Source organism: Camelus ferus, chromosome 32, assembly GCF_009834535.1.
Source record: "Camelus ferus isolate YT-003-E chromosome 32, BCGSAC_Cfer_1.0, whole genome shotgun sequence".
In the NCBI taxonomy this organism is placed as follows: domain Eukaryota; kingdom Metazoa; phylum Chordata; class Mammalia; order Artiodactyla; family Camelidae; genus Camelus; species Camelus ferus.
Genome location: NC_045727.1, coordinates 3,148,748 through 3,172,452, shown reverse-complemented (window position 1 = coordinate 3,172,452; position 23,705 = coordinate 3,148,748). Strand labels below are relative to the sequence as shown.

Genomic DNA, 23,705 nt, shown 5'->3' with positions numbered 1-23,705 from the left:
GTGTCCTAGTTTAGATGATAAATTATGTTGTTACCTTATTTTCAGGCCAGTGAAAGAGCTTAGACTTATTTTAAATGAAATGGGAAGCTTGCTGGAAGGTTCAGAATAAAGGAATTTTTAAATGATCACTTTAACATCTGTGCTGAGATCAAACCATAGAGGGGCAAGGGCAGGGGCAGAGAAGCCAGTTAGAAGACCATTCCAATAACTCAAGTTAGAGATGATGGTAGCATGAACCAGGTAGGGGCAGCAGAGGTGATGACAAGTGGCTCTGTACATATTTTGAAGATAGATCCAACAAGATATGACAGATTACATGTAGGGTGTGAGGGAAAGTGAGGGGTGAAGAATGACTCCAAGGTTTTGGCCCGAAGAACTGGGAGGACGATGGTGCCATCTGTTGAGCTGAGGAAGAGTTGGGAGGCACAGGAGAGGGAGTAGTGAAGATCGGAAGTTTAGTTTTGGTCATGTTAAAAACTTGAAATCTCTATTAGAAATCCAATAGAGACGTCGAGATGTTACATGTACAAGACTGGAACTTGAGAAGAAACCTAGACTGGAGATACAAATTTGTGAGTTGTCTGTATAGACAATGTCTTCACAGAAGTAAAGTCTCTATCACAGGTGTGAGGGCTGCATCTTAGGAGTAAGAGAAAACTGGAAAAATATCAGCTCTAACCAAACTGCATCAAGGTGATCTACGAGGAAAAAAAAATTAAATGCTCTTTCCAGGAAGACAAATACATCCGGAGCCTGACATTTGATAAAAAGTTACTAGGCAAGCAAAGTAACAGAAACAAATGTCTGAAAGCCAAGAGGAAAAATACAGACAATAGAAACAGGCAAATGAATTTATCAGTCAGGACATTTAAAATAGCTGTCATTAATGTATTCCAGAAAACAAATGAAAAGTTGGAGAATGTTATAAATAACTGGAATTTATAAAATACAATCAAATGAAAATTCTAGAACTAAGAAACATACTTGATATTAAGAATTCAACACATGGATTACACAGTAGACTAGACACAACAAAAAAGGAGGATTAATGAACTGGAAGATAGTAGAGCAGGAAAAAAAAATCCAGATTAAATTACAGAGAGAAACAAGAATAGAAAATGAAAATAAAGCAAAACACAAAACCCATAAGAAATATGCTAAATGGTGAAAAAGTCTAACATACATGTAACTATAGTTCGTAAGGAAGGAAAAAAATGAGACAATGATAATATTCAAAGGAATACTGGCTGAGAACTTTTCAAAAACTGACAAAAGATACTAAGCCACAAATTTAAGAAGCTTTGCAGACCCCAAGCAAGATAAATGAAAAAGAAAACTACATTTAGGAAAATCACAGTAAAACTGATGAAAAACCAAAGACAATCTTAAAAGCAGCCTGAAAATAACACTACTACCTTAAAAAACAAGACTTAAAACAGAAATAATGTAAATCAGAAGACAAGGGAATTAAAGCTTTAAAGTGCTGAAAGAATATAGCTGCCAACCACAGATTCTATATTCACAGTGAAAATGTGCTTCAAAATGAAGGTGGAATAAGTATGTTTCAAAAAAACACAAAAACTGAGAGGATTTATCACCAGCAGACATACAGTAAATGAAATGCTGAAAATAAGCTCATCAGGCAGAGGGAAAATGATCTCAAAAGAAGAACCATGATGCAAGAAGGGAGGAAGCGCCACGGGAAGGGTAAACATGTAGATACATTTAGAATAATATCATGTGGAATTTAAGTTATACATAGAATGTAAAATACATATATCCACAATATCACAAAATATGGAAAGGAAGTAAATGGAATTAAAGTGTTGTAAGGATATAGAAAAATAAAAAATTTAGGGAAGGCTGTAATCAGTCAAAAGTACTTGCTGTAATCTCTGGCAATAAGCAATAAAAAAAAAATAACAGGAATAACAAAAAGAAGCTATAACTAGTAAGCTAAAAGTGGGAAAACCCACAATAGGAACAGCTTTGCTGTTAGAGGGATTACTCTGGGTTTAACTTTTTTCTGACAACCAAGGCACAAATATATAAGGAACAAGCCTGCAGGCAAACTTCCACAAAGCACCTTCCCTGGACATTTCTTTCCAAAGCTCCATGGAAATGGCTGCTTAGATTTCTGCCCAGCAGGCCATGATAAATAAATATTTTACAATCAATCTCTTGGTATGATCATTTTGCTCATATTAACTAGCTAACCAAAAGAAAAATCTACTTGGAATTCAACTTCTATTCATTACCCCAATCTCAGCATACATTAAAAAGTTAGTACTTATTGCTACATTAAAAACAGATGAATCAGTTTACATGTCATCTCTGTAATTAATCAGAGAAAACCAATAATTTTACCGTTTTTTTAGTAAAAACAATGACTTCAGTATAAAGCTACAACCCATAACCCCCCTGGCATTTGAACTTCTAGAACTCCAAGATAATATGATATTACCAGTTGATGTTGAATGTTTTCATGACGTTGCTTAAGAAGTTCTTCTGTCCTTTGCAAAAGGCCAAATTCAGCTTTAAATTCAGCTATTATCTGATGCTTCTTTTTGAAAACCGTACTCTTGCTTCGAAGTTTACTGACGTATCGTTTGAACTGTAAAAGAACACAACACATAGTTTAATGAGTAGAAAAGTAGTTGCTAAGTATCATTTATAATCTGAATGCATTAGAAAAAAATGTTTCTACCATCCAACACGTGTCACAAATATATAACAATAACTTAGTTTTATTAGAAAAGTTGGAAAGACTAACTGCTCACTTAAAATACTTTTGTTATGTTTTTATTTTTTGTACCCATTAAATGTTGTAAATCCTTATTATAAAAGCTACTCATTTTGGGCTTTACAAATAAGGATTAGGAAAACAGAAACTTCAACCCTATGAAAGTTAAAAGGTTAAAAAGAAGAAGAAAAAAAAATAGACCAATACTGGCTGAGGTCTTATCATGATCGCTCTTAATGTACTGTACTATTTTGGTGGCACTGGATCTACTGGGATTAATACAGCCAACCAGAATAGTCAACATTTATAGCTACTATTTATCATTTAAGAAATGCACTGTGACCATATATCCTAAGAAGCATCTGAAATTCATCCTGAATGTTAAAAAACTAAGAATATTTCAAATTAGTGGGAACTCATAGCTGCTTGATTCAACTATTTACACACTAATACTAAAATTATAACTACTCTACCCTAATGGAAAGACCCCATCCATTATTAAGTAATATCAAACAGAGTTCAGAAAAGCAAGTGAAATGAATACATAAAGGAATTCATTTGATTAGTTCTATTTATTAGCTATTATGCACTAGGCAGTGTGCCACACACTGAGACTACAATTCTAAACTGATACTCACATGTCCTTCCCTCATCAAGTTAAAGGAATACTGGGAAAAACAAACACTGAACCAATGTTTACAACCATGGTGAAGCAGTGAAGGGGCCCTGAGACTAAATAATAGGAGTTTAACCTGGGCTGGGATGAAGGTAGGAAAGGTGTGGCTGAGATTTAAGAGGGATGGATTATGACAAGCTTCTCAAAAATAACTATATTTAAGCCAAGACTGAAGAAGTAGGAGTATGTTAGAGGAAGGAGGAAGAAGCAAGGGAGAGTACTCCAAGTAGAGGAAATAGCGGGTGTAAAGGTCCTGAGGCACCAGCTCATTAAAAGCATAGCTCAACATAAGAAGCAAATGTGAAAATTTTCTGGTATTTCTGAAACAGAACATAATACTTTAAAAAAATCCCTTCCTCTTATGTACCATTAGTACTAATAATTCTCAGGGGGTTTTCTACTATATAAAATAATTTTTTCCTGCTCTATCCTTTTTATTAACTACATCATTTAAAAAATCACCATAGTAAGAATCTGGCCTATTATATTTAACCATTACTTCAAAACAAAAGTAAGCCTCCATATTGCCTAACATAAGAAAATTCTTTGATAATCTTAGCCTTTTTTATGCAAGGTCCTTTATAAGGCTAATTGGGGTGTTATAAATAATTTTATAAATAAAAGTCATGAACATATTGCTGAAATTTTAGAAAACAGAAAAGAGGAAAAATTCACTCAAAGCCACTATCCCAACACAAGCTGTAATACCATGTTGATATTTTACCTCCTAATTAAGGCTAAATCTAAGGTCAGTAACTCTAAATTGTAAGGTAGCAAAATAGGAAGTAGAACATTTCTAAAATGTAGTTTTTTTTTTCTTAGACTTGATGGATTCCTGAATACACAAAGAAAGTCCTTTAAAATAGTAAGATTAATTATTCTTCACATAAAAATAACCTCCTAATTTCCAGTTTAGACATCTTTTAAAACTTAAACTTTGAAAGAAATGAAGGACACATTGTGTTTCAGAGGAAGGAAGTTCAAAAGGTAGTTTTAGTTAGTTATTAAGTTAGTTTTAATATTAAGGAATCCAGTTCACATACAGCAAATGATCAATGGCTGAATAACAGAAACAGTTTAAAAAATTTAAGTCATACTAATGGACTGAGTCTAATAACTTGTAATTTTTCCTTTTAAAGGATAAATGTGTAAGCCTGATATAACCACAGACTCAGAATCCCCAGAGTAACTATATGTTCTATTAAAAGTGTCCTGGGCAAAGTGCCCAAAATGAAATCAATCCTGTTCATCTGCTATCCTCTGTATTATCTAGGCCAATTTTCCCCTTCTCTATCTTGCTGTGCTCTGGAACTATTTTTAAAAGCTAAAAGCTATAAATGTTTTTGGTGAAAGAACAAACCCACCGATTACTCAATGTGCTCTATGCTGATTGGTTATTATTTGGCATTCACTGGACAAACTACCTAGGGGAAAGGTAGTCGGGATCAGATTAATGACAGTTCTATATAATTAAGCAATAGGTGGCATCAAAGCACTCTGAAGGTTCTACTACCCCCAGTGAATTAGAGGAAAGAAAATGCCTTATCAATGATTTTCTTCCACTGGAAGTTTCTTGTAACTATCATTTGGATTTTAGGTTATTTCCAAATTTTTTAGATTATCAAAAAAAAACCAACCATGATGACATATTAAGGCCAAATCTTCAGACACATTTTTAATAATTCCTATAGGCCATACTTCCAGAAATAGGGTTGTGATAAACTCCCTTGCCAGAGTGCCTTTCTAAGGCTGTTTACAGTACTGTTTATAACTATCAATTTGATATGCAAAATAGTACCTTATTTTTAATTTGCATTTCCTTATTAGGGAATCTCAGTTTTTCGTCATGCTAATTGTACATCTGTGAGGATCTTTTTTTTAATGACTTGCCTGTCTTTGGCTCAGTTTTTAATTGGAGCATTTTCTGTGCATCTGTAACAGTGATTTTCAAACTTTTTGGTCTCAGAAACTCTTTATATACTGTAAAAATTATTGATGATCTCAAAGGGATTTGTTTATATAGATTGCTGGCATAGTAAATTTGAGGGAAAGGAACAGAATATTGAATTAATGGACCCCTTACTTCATAACATATAAAAATCCATTCAACTGTATTATAGACTTAAAAGTGAAAGCCAGAACTAAAAATCTAGAATATAGGAAAATATCACTATGATCATTGAGATAGGAAAAGATTTCTTAAACAAGACACAAAAAGCACAAACCAAAAAAGATGACTGATAAATCTGACTTTGCTAAAATTGAGAACTTTTGTTCATCAAAATACGTATTAAGATATTAAGAATATAAATCACAAGTTGGGAGAATATATTTACAATACATTAATCCAATAAAGAATTTGTATCCAAAAACATATAAATTAAATCTATGAATCAATGAGAGAAAGGCAAATAATCCAATAGAAAAGTGGATAAAATACTTGAATCGGCACTTTACAGAACAGAAAACTCAAAATGGCCAATAAACATATTAAAAGATGTTCAACCTCATTAGTAATCAAATTAATAATACAAATTAAAACCACAATAAGATACCCACCCGATTAGCAAAAATAAAAAGTCCTTTAATACTGTTATCAAAGATGTGGAGGAAGCAGAACACCTATACATTACTGCAGGTGGGAGATTTATAATTTAGAACAACAGTTTGGAAAACAACTTGGCATACCTACTGAAGTTGACCTGTGCTCAGTTCCTGCCCTACCAGCTCCACTCCCTTGAACAGCAGGGCTTCTCACACTTATCTATGGGATGGACTAGTTTTTACAAATTTCTAACCATTTATGGACTGGGTACTTTAATAAAATAATAAAAATGTTCATACAACATCAAATTACTATAAATGTTCCTAAATGCTTCCTTCCTCTTAACTTATAAGGTTGTGGGTTAGTAAGTAACTAACAGTCTGTGGACTGGAACTGGTCCACACTTTGAGTAGCACTGCTCTAGAGCTTCCTAAATGGAGTATGCTCCAGTACACTTGTGTGGCACAAATATTATGGGTGTGCCAAGATATTAACCCACTCAGACTTTGCAGAATCTGCACATTATTATAAAGAACTCCCAATTATTATAAAGAACTCCCAATTATTATAAAAGAACTCCCAAGCCAGTTACTCTCAGCTGTAAACAGCCTGTCCTTTCACTTCAGTATGCTGAACAATAATCATTTTCTTTAAGTGTCCTATTTTGAAAAAAGTTAGGAAACACTACCCTGGAAAAATCCTTGCTCATAGTCACTTGGGGGATTTATACACATAAAAATGTTGACAGAAACACTGCAATAGCAAAAAATTAGACAACACAATACAACAAACTGCTGTATATCACACAGTATAGTATATACAGTGAAAATAAACAATTACAGATTCAAGGAAATAATGCAGAGCCAAAAATCAAGTTACAGAATACATAGAGTACATGCCCATTAGTATTGCTTAGGAAAACTAAATAACATATTGTTTAAGGATACAAATGGATGGTGGTCCAAACAGTTAATAAAAGTCAGAGAATGGTAAAAACCTAACTCAAGATGATAGTTACATCTGAGAGGGAATGAAAACTGGATGGGATAGGGAAGAGGCACACAAGGAACCTCAAAGGTTTTCTCTTTTTTAAGCTGAGCAATAAAAGTACATATATGTTCATGATCTCATATTTCTTTACTCCTCACATAACACACACACACATTTTAACTACTACACAGTTTTAAAAAATTAAATATTTTAACATCTAACCAATGAGTACCAGGAAAAGAGAAAAGAAAAAAAAAAAAAAGATAGAAATAATACAAGACAAGTTCCAAAAACTGAAGGACATGAGATTCCAAATTAAAAGAGCCAATGGTATATAGCACAGGCAACTATATTCAATATCTTGTAGTAACCTATGGTGAAAAAGAATATGAAAATGAATATATGTATGTTCCTGTATGACTGAAGTATTGTGCTGTACATCAGAAACTGACACAACATTGCAAACTGATTATACTTTAATTAAAAAAAAGAGCCAATGGAATGCCTAACTCAATGAAAGAAATAATTATACTTAAATCTGTAATCTTATAAATTTAGAAAACCAGAGGTAGAGAGAATTCCAAAAGTTTCAAGGAGAGGTAAAATAAAAATAATAATAACAACAATAAAAGGTCACATCAAAGGACTTGGAATCAGAATACCCTCAGAGAGCAATAAGAAACAGTAGAAGGCAATAGAACGGTGACTTTAAAATTCTCAGAGAAAAAGATTTTCAACCAGAATTCATTATTTAGTCAAACTATCAATCATGTATGAGGATGGAATAAAGACTGTTTCAAACAAGCAAGACTCACACAAATTTAATCTTCCAAGTCCCTATTTTAAGGAACGTTCTCTATTATAACCAGGAAATAAACCAGGAAAGAGAAGACTTGGTATGTGGGGAACAGGGGATTCAAAACAGGAGAGTGGTACAAGAAATCCCCAGGGTAATGACTGTGAAGCCCCAGATTACCACTGTACAGCAAGCCTAGAAATTCATTTTCCCAGACCCAAACAGAATGAGAGGGACTCTAGAAAGAATGAATCCATGGTTTAAAAAATGTAATTAATAGATTACTGTGTATGACCATATGCCATATTGAGAGAAACTGTATAGTTCTATCAGAAGGTTTAGAGCTGAGTGAGTGATAGGTAAATAAAAAACTAACCAAACAAAAACATGAAATGAGGTCAGTATTAATTTAAGGAAAAAAACAAAAGTGTACAAGAGAGGATATATAATTACAGTATACTATGTGGCTCAGCTATAAACAGTATGTTTAGACAATCATCATAATGAATATAGTAAATAATTATTAAACCAAAAATTATAATTATACTGGAAGGCTATAAAGAATGGATGGTGCGGAGGGTATAGCTCAGTGGTGGAGCACGTGCTTAGCATGGACAAGGTTCTAGGTTCAATCCCCAGTACATCTATTAAAATAAATAAATAAATAAATAATCTAATTACCCCCCAAAACAAAACAAAAAAAGGATGGATGGGTATGGGGGTTACACAGGGAATGGAGAATGTTAGAGCTAAATCCTCATTTCCTATGGTACTACGTCCAAAACTGAAAAAAATCGAGAACTTTTGGCATAAACATGTTTAGAAATACAGAGGTGGGAATGAGGAATAAATTAGGAGTTTGGGATTAACATATACACACTACTATATAAAATAGATAAACAACAAGGACCTACTGTATAGCACAGGAAACTATATTCAATATCTTGTAATAACCTATAATGGAAAAGAATCTAAAAAGGAATATATATGTATATATATGTATGAATAACTGAATCACTTTGCTGTATGCCTGAAACTAACACAACATCGTAAATCAGCTATATTTCAATTAAAAAAAAGAAATACAGAGGTAAATACTAGAAGAAACAACTAAAACCATTAAAAGTGGTTGCCGCAAGGAAGCATGACTTGGAAGCATAGATGGGAATCATTATTTTCATTATGAGCTTTGTAGAACTGTTTTAATTTTTAAACTACATATTTGCATTAACCTAAAAAATTATAATTAAACTAAAAGAACAATCTACTCTCAAAAAGCCCATCACCAACAAAAACCTAACAGCTGATAAATTTTATTTTGAATAGATTTTGAGTATTAAAAATTAAACTTGCTCATAATTCTGTGTTATAATAACTTATCTGAGCAAAAATTCACAAATAATTTCATTTAGAACTTACTCATTAAAGGTCCTAGGAGCAGTACAAAAGGGTCAAAGAAGCAATTCAGAGTTGTTGAGATCATGGGCTTTGGAGTCAGAGAAACATAATTTCAAATCCTGGCTCCACCACTTAGTGATCTTGGGTAAATTTTTAAACAAGATCTATAAAAGGTACTAAAATTCCATAAAAATTGAATAATGGATAATGATTAATAACATTTGTCATTCTATTTGAACACAGTTAAAGAGTAGCTAGGAAATAAGAGATAATTACCATTCCTTCTAAATATTAAAGAAATTTAAAAGATATCAAGTAATTAGAATGAACAGAAAAGTAAAGATCTAGGTGTGATGCAATGCTCTTTAGAACTAAAATAGAACAATCACTACTGTGAGAAACTACAAGTTACATATGCTGAGTACAACTGTGTAAAAATTTTGTATATATGCATATAAACCAAGATTGGGAGAGAATGAAGACATAAAAATAGCTGTTGTGTTGGGCAGGTAGGGTTATGAGTGAATTCTCTGAGATTTATTTCTTAAGTATTTAAAAATTGAAAAAATATTTCAAAGGAACTGTGGTAGGAGATAAGCAACAAATCCTTGAAATATTAAGGAAAAAGCGTTCAATAGTACAGGTCAATCAAGCAAATCTGTCATGAAAGTGAACTATAAAGATTGCCACTGTGCATGAAGGCACATTATAGCAGCTATTACTAATAATTTGGACCAATAAACATTTTAATCTAAATTTGTCATTTATTAAGGGGCAGCCATCATTTTATATGCTAAGATCAGTTAGATTAATGCTTTATAGTGCTAGCTTCTGGCTTCAGGACCAATTTTACAAACTTAGCTACTTTGTGATCAAAATGGAATTTGACAGATGTTCTTTCTCCTTTTATCCATTTAATATGTTTTAGAACCTTTAATAGTAATGATCAAAATCTGGGCTAGCTTTTTAAAAGGACAAGGCAGTTTATTTCTCTAAGTATGTAACCATTTACAAATGCTTTTCAAGCTTATCTAGAACTCAAAAGTATTACTGGATTCCAGATATCATTCTGGATATTTATGCAGAAACAATCTCTACTCCTGCTGCAAAATTTCCACCCCAGTATCTGGTATGAAACTATTTCCACAGTAATTAGCTGTGAAGACTTTACAAGATAACCATATAAAAAGTACTTTATACTGTTAAGAACCACAAAGAGCTATTTTTTTTAAAACACTATTTCCCTTTCACAGAGGTGCAAATCCATAGAGAAATTAATACAACTCCCAAAGTTCAGCAAGTTAGAAGAACTGGATTAGAATGAATACTTTTGTCCTCAAATCCTGTTAGTCCAATATGCATGCTCTTCCCCCCACTTCTTAATTAAGTCACATCTTTGTCATTTATTTCATCAAATGATTTTTAAGCACAAAAAACTACAGAAATAGGCCCAAGAGTTAGGTGTAAGATGAGGTAACACCAATTGATCAAGAGTGGAATGAATATGCCCAAATGGACACCCACAACTTCTTTGCCCATTTGTCAGTGTTTCTATCCTGCCTGAATTCAGACTTGCAGGAAACCTGAAAAGGCCATCTTTTCAAGTCACGCTTCATGACATAAATCATCTGGACCCTGCTAGAGTCTGGTCTCAAAGAGTTACTATTTGTTTTAAGGCAAGAAAACAGTGTTTCAAAGCAACTTCTGTTTTCTGCTAAAATGATAGTCTCTTCAAATCACCCACCATAACTAGTGTAATATACAAATAGAGATGTACAAATACTATTCTAACCTTTTCCAACCTCTTAGCTTTATGTTTTCAACTTTAAATTAGAAAATCTCACCAAGTCAAGCATAAACAATGTAATTACCTCCATATGGTAGTGGATATAGTTAACTGCTGATTCTCTAGAGAGTCTATAATAAGGCATATGATATATGCTAGTAGAAATCTGTCTTAATAGAAACTTGTGGCACAGGAACATTCATCTGTGAAACACAGTTAATCATGCCATCCAAGGTCTCTGTGCGTCTATTATAAATCAAATCACAACCACACAGCTGTTACCATATCTCTAAAGGGTTTTTCAACTGCTATCCAAGCAGTTAACTCTCAAAAAATTTTTCTACGAAAATCTTTCAAATTTTGGGTTAAAATGTGGCATTACCTAGGTTGCATCAATAATACCCTACTTCTATTACAGTGAATTGAGTCAAATTTATTTGATTCTGTTTTGTTCCATCTCTTGGGAAATTTTAGGGGCCTCAGGTCCTGCTATGAACTCTGAAGAGTGTAATGTGATTTGAAAGGTTCTAAAAATATCACAGGTTTGCCTGGGCTCACTTAGAAGGGTGGATGATTCAATTACAAGTGTCAAAATTTGATTCCTAATTTTTCAGGATCTGACAGCTGCAGCAAATCTTGCCAGGATTCCCTTATCTTCATTGTGCTTCTCTTTGAAGTATTTAAAGACGATTTCATAATCTTTGTAATTTAGCTCTAGGATTTCTGTCAGTAGCCGTAGAATGAATTGGTTGGCTCTTTCTGAAACTGCTTATACATATTATTTGATCAAGCACATTTTTAAAGTAGCCATGAACTGTAAAATAGCTGAGCTTCTTGTAATGGTAGGGAAGAAAACACAACGAACTCTAAACCCATACACCATAAACCAGGAATAACCTTGCAATGCATGAAATGCCAATGAAACCTTAACCAGAAGTTCATTTGTTGCTATTAAAAAGTTTAAACCCAAAAGGCATGCATTCATTTGAATGACAGCTCTGAGAAGAATACTAGCACTGCATCATTGGGGCTAATTTTTTGTTTTGCTTTTCAAATAATTAAAGCAGAGATTCAGAGATATCGAAGTGATGAAGACAGCAAACATCAGTAGCCATGTGGCGCTGCTATTCTTCGAGAAGCACAGAAGTATAGCCTCCATTCTTTGCTCTTCTATTAAGTGGAACAAAGTCATTAAGCTTAGATTGTTGCCTATAAAAGGATATAAATCATACTTACCAAAAGAATTGACAGCAAGCTACCATATTAAATGCACAGTTAGGTTTCTGGCTAGGTATGTAAAAATAACTTTATACAGTAAAATAAACAACTATGGTTAGGATGAAGACTTACATATAAATAATAATGAAGACTTACATATAAATTTGTCTTGGCACTTCAGTGCCAAGACATTTAAAATATTACCAACTTTCTAATGAAAAATTATGTATCTAGATTAGATTACATACTTTTATTTAGGTTTTCTGCCTTTCCACCTCTGACATTTACCAAGCGTCTTACTACACGCCAGCTATTAAGTAAATGATGGTGAAAAAGAGAGATGGCCCTGCCATCATGGAGTTTACTGGTTTCTTAGGGGAAGCAGAGACTGAATAAGTGCTCTTAAGTGTGTTGTATATTACAACACACATGAACAGAGTGCTGTAGGAATATATTTCAGAGATGTGGGGGTATGAGCTGGGAAAAAATGAACATGGTAAAATTCCTGGGAGAGATGCCACTCAAGCTCTTTCTTATTCTAAAATCATATTAACCACAGCAACCTTTTATTGACAACTAAGAGTCATAATTATGAACATCACTATTATACTATGCTATAACACTCTGTTTTTTTCTATCTCTTCTACCCTAAAACCTGCATAAAGTAAAATATCTCTATGTAAACACTTTTACCACACTCCAAATTATGGAAAACTAAGGACACTTAATATTCAAATGCTGTCCCAATACATAAAGTTATCGTAACTTGGAAAAACAGTAACAATTTGAACTTTAAATATAAGCAGTTTATTGTAAGGTAATTATATCTCAATAAAAGTGTCTGGAAAAAAGGGAAGAAAACCCTCTGTGTAACAAAAGACAACATATACAAAGTTAAGAGACAAATGACATACCAGAAGATACCAATTACCTCAGTTAATACACAGAATATTTATAAAAATATGACAAATAGATAAGAAAAATTCAATTCATTAGGAAAAAGTGACGAAAATAAACAGGAAAATGACCAAAGATATATAAATGACCAAACATGTATGTGGACAGATGTTCAATCTCAATCAAGAAAGATGAAAATTAAAACAAAATTCTGTCAGAATGACAAAAAAATTAAAAGATCCAGAATCAAGTGCTGTTTTAAGTAAAAGAGGAAACAGATCCTCTCGTATACTCTTGGTGGGAATAAAGAAATTATACATACATTTTATAGAACACAACATAGCAGTTAAATTTTTTAAAGTACAAGATAACTATTATTATAACTGTAGGTAATATTTATGAAGTGCTTCCTATAAGCCAGCCACTGTTGTGTTCTGCTTAGTTATATTAACTGATTTAACCCTCACAACCACCGTATGAGGTGAGGACTGTTATTATTCCCACCTTATAGACAAGGAAACTGAGGCACAGAGCAGTTAAGTAACATGTTAAGGTTGAACAGAGCAAAGATCTGCACACAGATGACTCCAGAGCTGATTCTTTTAACCTCTAGAGAATAGCTTCTTCATTTACTGACATGAAAAATCTCTAAGACATGTTATTAAAAGCAAGTTGCATAATACACATAGTACACCATTCATATTTTTAAATCCACAAAACATTATTATCTATATCTGTATCTATCAACAGAGAGAGGACTGAAAGAGTATTCAAAACTGGTAGCAGTGGTTTTTCTTTGGAAAAATGTCTGAGAGGCTGGGAATGGGGGAAGGACGTAATCAAGGGGGACTTTTGTTTTATGTGTATTGTTTGATTTTCATATCATGAGAATATATTCAAGTATTAATTGTATAATCTGATTTTTAAAAAAATTATTCTATTTCATTTTATTATTATTATTTATACACTGGAAAAAATCCTACTTGGTCATGATTCTTTTAATGCACTGTTGAATTCAGTTTGATTTAGGGATGGAAACAGGTATTCCATGCAGATAGAAACAAAAAGAAAGATGGGATAGCAATACTCACATCAGACAAAACAGACTTTAAACAAAGACTATAACAGGAGACAAAGAAAGCCATTACATAATGATACAGGGATCAACCCAACAAGGAAATACAACGATTGTAAATATAGATGTACCCAAGATAGGAGTATAAAGCAAACATTACCAAACATAAAGGGAGAAACTGACAGCAACACAATAATAATAGGGGACTTTAGCACCCATTTTCATCAATGGACAAATCATCTAGACAGAAAATCAATAAGGAAATACTGGCCTTAAGTGACACATTAAACCAGATGGACTTAATAGGTCTATAAAGAACATTCCATCCAAAAACAAGAATAATACTAATCCATCTGTATTAGGAGTCTCCAGGACCATCCTGATGTTTAATGACTTGCTAGGAGAACTCACAGGACTCAGCATAAAGTCATATTCTTGGCTATGTTTTATTACAGTGAAAAGGTACAAAGCTAAACCAGCAAACGGAAAAGGCACACGGGGTGAAGTCAGGAGGAAACCAGGGGCAAGCTTCCAAGAGTCTTCTCCCTTAATTCCTCCAACGATGAGTTATAATAATACGTGTGAAATGTTGCCAACCAGGGAAGTTCATTAGAGCTTCAGCACCCAGGGTTTCTACTGGGGGCTGGTCACGTACGCGTACTCTGCCTAGCCCATACCAAAATTCCAGACTCCAAGAAGGAAAGAAAGCAGGTGCTCAACATAAACCACACTCTTTGTACATACAGTTTAGGCACATGAGCCATCCTTATCAAGGAATGGTGGGAATCCTTCTAAAATCCAAGTTCCCAGATGCCAGCCAAGGGCCAATCTTACAAGCAAGTTTTTCTAAGAATAGTTTCAGACCTGTTTGTTAACCCTTTTCTGCACTCCATTATCCTCATAATCCTTTTGATATTTAAATGCAATCCTATTATGTCTCTCTTTAGTTTTTTGTTCTCAGTGAATACATAATTAATTCTTTTTATGAATGTTTCCAGACTTGTCATCTGTTTTAGTCACCTTCATCTAGGCACTGGCTTGACTATGTCTCTCTTAAAACATGAAGCCAAAAATGTAAAATAATATTCCAGGCATAATTTTAGCATAAATAGGATACTGCGTTTTTATTAATGGAGTAAAATATTTTGATTTTTTAAAGACTGCATTACTAATGGGTGATTTTGAGCTACAGATAAAACTCATTCTATGACATTTTATTTATAATCCCATTAATGGCATTTCGTTTGCTTAAGCATAATGCTCCTAATTACCAAGATGATTTTGAATCACAATTCTATCATCTGTCCTTGACTGACTATTCTTTCTAGCCTCCTGTCATGTAAAAATTATTAAGGGTTCTGGAGCCAGACTACTCAATCCAAATTATGGTACCACTACTTACTAGCAATCTGACCTTGAGTAAGTTAGCATAAATCCTCTGTGTGCCACAGTTACTTTATCTGTAAAAACTAGGAATAATAATCGTATCTATCTCAGAGAGTTGTTCAATGGAATAAATGAGATAATGTATATAATAAGCTTAGCATTGCGTATGGCACACTCTAATTACATAATAAACATTTCTTATTAATCTATATTATTGATAAGAATAAACAGGTCAGGATCAAGGGCAAAGTGCCATGGCATTTTGGGGGTGACTTATCTCAGAGATAATAGCAATCAAAATTCTTTAGGAATATCAATTCAATGAGATTTATACTTTATTATGCACTTAAATCCAATATAAAAATTCAAGATACAAAGGACAGTTAGATATTCATTATTATCAATTTTTAGTTATAATAGAAGACTGTAGTCTCTAAACATAACCTTTTTGTCACCTATCAAATACTTGAATAAAAAGAAAGAAATCAAGATAGACTAGACTGGTAAGAAAATCTTTATCACTGAGAACATAATTTCAATTGTTAGAGAAACTCCTACCTATGTCAGAAGTCTGGCAGGATAAGAGATAAACACACTCCTGTGCTTATTCCTGTATATTGCCTACAAGGCAATATGATGAAAATAAAATATTAAAATGGTAGCCAAAGTATAATGGAAAGAAGCATTTTTACCCTCTATCTTTTATTAATAAGAAAAATCAAGGGAACACTAATGAAAAAGTCTAGTAAAGAACAAATACTTGTAGCACTTGTCATCTGAAATCAGAAGAGTTTAAATTCTCAGACAAAATGTAACATCTGGAATGTGAACTTTAATGGCCATAGGAAGCATCAAAATGCACATTTCAATACTGAACTTTAAAAACTTACTGACTTTTGAAGAGAAAATGACAAAGGAATATAAATTATGCATAATACTTGCTATGCTTATTCTTACTAACACAGTCACATTCCTAAATTTTTCCAAGAAAAGATTAATCAACTACATATGGATAATCAAGGAATGAAGGTTTATTTCCAAACAAATGGCTGTCATACAGTTTTTAGCAAGCTAACGTTTCCAGTAATGGCTGCCTACAATGTGGTCCTATTTAGAGTCAAATATGAATCTTAAAATTAACTCATTCTAATGGTGCCTTGAAGTAGGGTGTGGTGTGGAGGGATAAAGTGGGAGTTTAGGATTTGCAGATACTAACTACTACACATAAAATAGATAAACAACAAGGTTCTACTGTATAGCACAGGGAACTATATTCAATACCCTGTAACAGCCTATAATGAAAAAGAATATCAAAAGGAATATATATACATACATATATATACATATATGCATAACTGAATCACTATGCAATATACCAGAAATTAACACAACATTGTAAACTGACCATACTTCAATAAAGAAATTAAAAAAAAAATAGCTCAGTATTCACTTAGGAAGCACAGCTGCAGAGGCATTCAGATCTGGGTTCAAATCCTTGCTCTGCAACTCAGTGTGTGACTTCAGGCAAGTTACTTAAATTTCTCTAAGCTTGTTTCTTCACTTATAAAATGGAGGTACTATTTATCTCATAGGCTTTTTTAAGAGGATGAATTAGGATATATTGTATGTATATATTATTGTGGCTAAATAAACTTAACATAAAACTTACCATTTTAACCAATTTTAAGTGTACAGTTCTGTGGCATTAAGTGCATTCATATTGTGCGACCAGCAGCAAGGATATGTTTTTAAAGTGTTCAAGATTGAGCACACAGTTATTGCCCAGTGAACAGCAGCTAAAATAACTCATTAGTGCTAATTTATTCTATCTTGATTCTGTGTGAATTATTTATCCAAACAGAAACTATTTCATACTTATTTCTACTGAATTGCTCCCAATCTGGGAAATACAAATTTCAATTTTTAAGCTGTAAGCTATATTCCTAGCTTTCAAATTCTTCACCCAAGTAAATGACAAATATATAAAATTATTAAGCACTAATAACACTTATTTAGCATATAGTATGTACCTGGTGCTATTCTAAGGACTTTACAGGTATTGACACATTTAATCCACACAATAATAATTCTAGGAGGTATATACTAATAACAGTCACATTTTATAGCTGAGTAAAAAGAGGCTAAGAAACCTGCCCAAGGTCACCCAGCTGGTGGGCTGACAAAACCAGAATCTGCACTCAAACCAAGTTCTGGAGACCAGGCTCTTAACTATTCCACTAGGCTGTTTCTCCCACATTCAATAATGTGGGAATGATTACTTTTGGATGCCAGATGTCATACACTGATTTAGCCTTTGAGTTTCTCAGAAGCTTGGGCATCCATTATTTCATGTGTTCTTCCTAACGACAATGAAGTGCAATTACTCCCATTTTACAGATAGAGAAGTAATTTGCTCAAGGTCAACAGGAATATGTAAGAAAGACTGGATCCCATGTGGCCACTTGGCCACAACTGTGTGAATCCATAATTTCCCTGAGCTTCAATCAATTGTGAAATGGAAAAAACAGTAATATCTCTTACAAGAAGTAAAGAAATATATGTTTGCAAAGCATTTAGCACAGAGCCTGTATTAAAAGTGCTCAGTGAATGTCAGCCCTCTCTTTCATCATTCTTCTGTGACTCCTGGCATAGTATTCTTTTCAAACACCATGCTACTGTTTCTTGATACCCTCTCACCAACTGCATTAACAGATGGGTGGCAAAGAACATGATTTTTTGGTAATTACCATGTGATACCAAATGAAACCTCAGTGAAGTCCAGCTATATTATATAATTTTAAGTATAACAAACTTCCTCCCTTTTGTCCATATGGTCTACCACTTTATCAAAGTAGAAAACAAAATTGGTCTACCAAGATTTGTTCTTTATAAAATTATGCGTAATGTTCCCCAATACATTCTGTTCTTTTAGGTAACTGCCAAATGATTTACTTGATTTGTTCTAGTTCCTGACCAGGCATTATTTAAAAATTAAGTTGACATTATTATATCCAAAGTTATCCCTTTCTCCTTAAAAAAAATAGCATACCTTTTTCTGTCATCAGATATTTCTCCTATTCACCATAATTTGTCAAAAATAAAAGCTAATAGCTTGATACTAGGTCCTTTTCCCTCATATTTGCATAGAGGGAATATCTAATACTGAATTTATAAGTACTATTCAAGCCAAATATGGCCATAGTATTTGGTGTTTCTTATCAACTGGGCAGCATTTTCCTCAAGAAAAGATAAAAATGCTAGGAGTGGGTATGGTCTCTTATAAAGCAAAACTGCTCCATGTTAATCTTTTTTTTTTTTTCCTGGATAGCAAGGATGTCACAAAGCACACTCTGTTGGCTTCCAAGTATCATTTAAAATACTTACATGTCTTAAAGCAATCTGGAAGTGGATGTTAAAAGCCAAAGGAATTTTTCAATCAACTGCTGACTTCTGAAATCCACTACCTCCTCAATAAGCTAGAAGGCACACTGGGAGGCTACAATCAGGAGCCCCAGAGAAAAGTGGTGCTGTGGAAACAATTCATCTGTCTTTGGCAAAGTGAAGATTCACTGCCGGTTTGTACCAGTATGAATTCAATTACTTCTCAAAGCCAAAAATGAGATTTAGATTGGAGCAGCTTTTCAAAGTAGCTTCTGCTGAGGGTTGGTAGCTAATATAAAAATAAAAAGCTGTAACAAGTGGTAAAGTGAGGCAATGTTTAGGAATTAAAATATGACCTATCACTTGATTTGCTAAAAAAAAAAAAGGCACTGAGCTGAAGACAAGATATTTTGCTTCATTCATCCACTCCTTCTTGAGCTAACTTTATGAAACGGAGATGGGGGTTATATTTTTGGTGCTTAAGTTTAGCCATCTATAAATGACAACATTACTTGTCCCACTTATCTCATGGTCCTGACAGAAGGATAAATGAAATGACAGCTGTTAAAGCATTGTTCAAAATGTAAAGTATATAGCAATGTAAAACATAACTATTTTTAAAATTTATAAGCCTCTACAATGAAGACATTTTAATAGTGCTAGTCCCACTGGCCAGATAAACATTACTGACAAAGTTAGTTAGTGATGATATTTTTCTCAGCCCTCTATGGAATTATATTTATCAACAAGTATGAATATTTGTCTTATCTGTTAGTTCTAACTCATTTGACTTTACTTTAATAACTTAATACTTATAATAAACAAATTCAGCATAAATCCACTTAATTAAAAGGTGAAAATTTGGAACACTATCTCATAAAATCACTCAAATTTCTATCATTATATATTAAGAATATCTCAATATTACTGCAAAGGGTTTTCAGTTTTAAATAAACAGGCTCCACAAAATAAATTTACTTCCCATTATTGACAGTCGAACTAAAAAAGTGAAGAACATTAATAGTTTCAAATGAAAATAGTACTCATATTTTTGTCCTATTAAATACCTCAACTTACCTCATCTCCCTTCAAAACTTCGGTGCCATCAAATTCACGGGTCTGATTTGTCTTTACTGACACCTCTCTCTCTAGGTTAGCTAACTTCTCCTTTGCTTCCTGAAGTTCCTCAGCTTTGGCTTCTTTTTTACGAGAAATGATGGATGCCTAATTGAGCATTAAATATGAATGTAAAATAAGACATACAATCAACCTTCTATTATCTTGTGAAATTATGTACTTTATAGATTTCACTGAGCTAAATTTTCAGTATCAGGCTGACTTCTCCTGACCAATAGTGCTTGCCCTACTACCTATTATCACTAGTTATATATTTAGTATGAGCATGTAATGTATATCAAACAGCAACCTAAAAATATTTTGGAGGACAAAAGCCCTGAAAATACTGCACAAATCAGCAGAGAAACAAAAATGCAATAGTAATAAAAATATTAAAATCTTGTCAAGTAACACTCAAATGCTAATGAAAATATATTCTAGGTAAGTAAACAGAAGCTAACACTAAGTTGATTTTTTTCTGCATGGTAGGTTTCCTCTCATCGGAAGAAAATAAGAATGCTTTATTCTCAAAACTACGACACATGTCATCTTATCTAAATTCAATGTCCATGCTTTCAAAATGAAATGTTAAACCATCTATTACATTTGGGGAATTCTAACAAATAAAATGCAGGTTCAAAATCAAACATCTGACTCACCAGAGTCATGCAAATGTTTACACAATCCAGATGGCTGCTTTTAGCCATAAACGCAGCACTTTATATTAGTTAGCAATTCTTGGGGGATTTCCTTAAATGAACCATGGCTGTACTAGTGTAAGAAAAACATTAGCCGTCTTCTCAAGTGAAACAGTACAAATATTTTCTTCAAATAAATTTGACAAGAGGGGAAATTTCTAGTGCAAACCCTTTTAAAAATTCTATTGTCCTTCCTGTTTAAAAAATGAAAAGACAGGCGATGAAGTAATGTTTCTCTCTATAGAATTATTCCAGCCAAAAAAAGAGAGGAATGATAAGAGTCAGGATTGTATAGGAATTGATGGTATACTTTCTTAATACAATAAAATAAATAAATATAAACCTCAGCCCAAACCAGGATCTTATTTAATAGAGAAATATGAGGGAATATTCCACTTAAGTCTGAAACAAGATAAAAATGCCCAGCACCTCCACTACAATTTCACATTGTCTTGAAGGTATTTGCTCAAACCATTAGACACGAGAAAGCAATAAGAAGCGTAAGAATTTGAAAGGAAACAGTGGAATTTTCATAGTATATGGTTATGTACCTAAAAAAAGTCAAAAGAATCTACGGGAAACAAATCAATAGCTTTCAAAGATCAGTCAGAAAATATAAGGAAAGAAAAGCCCTCATTTACAAAAGCAAAAAAAATATGTAAGCATAAGCTAACAAGAGAAGTTCCAAAATCATATGAGGAAAACTATTAAACAATCCTGAAAGACCCAAAAATAAACTTGAACAAATGGAGAGACATACCATGCTCTTAGATAGGAAGAAAATATTGTAAAGATGCAGGCTCTGAGGTAATTGATAAATATAAAGCAACCGCAGTACTTTTAAAAGCATGATTTCTTTCCAGAGCTAGACAAATTGATAATAAAGCTTATCTGGAAGAACATACAAATAAGCATTGTAAGGAAAACCCTGAAAAAGTAGAGCAACTAGGGGTGAAGGTGGATAGTTTTATTAGATATTAGAACTTGATTATAAAACTTTTATAATTAAAACAGTTAATATGGGTACATAAACAGCCAGGTCAGTGGAACAAGAGAAAATCTAAAAATAAATCCAATAGCATTTAAAAATTTAAAGTAAAACAGAGGAAGAATCTCAAATTCATTAGGGGAAAAATGAACTTTTTACTAACTGGTATTGGGAAAATTGGACAACTGGATAGCCGTATACAATAAATACCATACATGAAACCTCCCCCCTAAAATACTAAATAGACCAAAGATTTAAATATAAAAAATCAAATCACAGAATTCCAAAAAGAAAACTTGAGTAAATTTCTCCATAACTTGTAAGAAGGAAAAAAATGTTCCTAAATATGACTTGAAATCTGAAATAATAAAGGAAAAAAATGATAAATTTGATTTCACAGCAGTGAAGAACTCTCCCATGGCAAAAGAACACCATGAGCAAAGTAAAAATGCAAATTTTTTTCCCAAACGATGGGAAAATGTTACATCTATAAGCTAGATAAAGAGTAAATATTCCTGTTATAAAAAGTTTGTAAAACTAGGAAAAAAGGCCAAGAACCCTACAGAAACAAGGGTATAGATATTAATCCTTAAAAAGTAATCCCTAAAAATTGAAATAAACACATTTGCAGATCGAGTTTTAATTGGTGGCATAACCATACAGAAGAACTATTCCAAAGTGACTTTAAAACAGTTATTTGATTATATGTCCCTAGTGGAATATATCCTAAAGACAAAACAAACTGAAAAATAATTTTCAGCAGTAATCATATTTTTGGTGGTAGTACCAGTACTTTAATTTTGAAACTGCTGTGTGTAAAGTATGTATTAAAGCAAATGATGAATTATGTTGGAGCGGTGAATTATGTTATATAAAGCAAATAATGAATTCAATTATGTTGATGTTACTGAGAACCAGAATTTTCAATGTAGGATAAGGAGAAAGATGTGAGATTGATGAGATTAAGTAAAAACCCAGTAGTCTGAACTGGAAAGGTTAGTATGAATACATGGTGTACTTAATGAGACAGAAAAAGAAAAAATACTTCCTAGCTCTGTTCACTGAAAAGACCTAAAAACAATGGCCATCCCAGCAGAAATAAGGAGTCCTAATACCCAGTTTGTGGTGCGTAAATACCATTTCCTACTACAACAAATGGGGTTTGTAGAAGAAAGTCTAATTCTAGGACTAGTGTAAGAAAGTAAAAGATGAGCCTAGAAATAATCATACTAGAAAGCAACGACATCAACAAAGACAAATACAATCGTACAAGGACTCAGAAGTTAACTTGAAAAGCCTTCTAGTAGCTAATGGAGCAATCTGAGCATCATTAAGGGAAATGTTTAAAACTTATCAAATTTTACTGTATCTATGATTCATAATAACATGAAACAGACATGCAACCAAAAAATTAAAAACTAACCCTAACTGATCACTTAACCCTAACTGATTGCTGTCACTGAGGAAACAAATGCGTTTTGAAGACCAATAAATAAAGGTAAGAAAGAGCATGTATCCTGACTCTCCTATATAAACTGTAACTCAGGGTAACAAAATAGTTGGAGAGGAGGTTTCTCTTTTCAGAAGTGGTCCAGCTAATAAATGAAGAAGTAATCATAGTATCAACATTTTCCAATCCCTAATGGAATTAATGGACAGGCAATGATAAGCAATGGCTGCTAACATCACACAAAAAAGAGACAACCATACATTATTCCCTCAAAATGAAAAGTACAAAATACCACCTAGAAAGTATTCCTTACCAAAAAATTTAAAAACAGAATTTGTTCAAGCTTCCAGTTCTAATATATAGGAAATTCAGGAAATAGAGGAATGTTTTAAAATGACACCACAGGGTTGCAATCAGTAAAGCACCAACTATGGCAAATGCTACAGGATAAATAAACAAGTTTTTTCAATAAGTAAATCACAAGAAAATGATTAAATAAATGTATAAATAAGTGGGGAAGAGAACCTATAGATTAAAAGAGACTTAAGTGTATCAAATAAAT

General features: G+C 33.0%; 1 protein-coding gene across 11 annotated transcripts in view; it reads right to left on the bottom strand.

The window, feature by feature from the left end:
• IFT81 (intraflagellar transport 81) overlaps positions 1-23,705 on the bottom strand; it is a 158,286-nt gene that overhangs the window by 25,853 nt on the left and 108,728 nt on the right. For 10 of the 11 annotated variants that reach the window (XR_004316785.1, XM_032472222.1, XM_032472215.1 and 7 more), the window contains 2 exons: positions 19,969-20,115; positions 2,465-2,614 (listed from right to left, as the gene is read on the bottom strand). Coding sequence is in view for 10 of the 11 variants with exons in the window: in XM_032472222.1 (XP_032328113.1) it covers positions 2,465-2,614; positions 19,969-20,115 (297 nt within the window). In the remaining variant the exon portion in view is untranslated. The remainder of the gene's footprint in view (positions 1-2,464; positions 2,615-19,968; positions 20,116-23,705) is intronic. The other variant, XM_032472223.1, reaches the window with a different exon arrangement.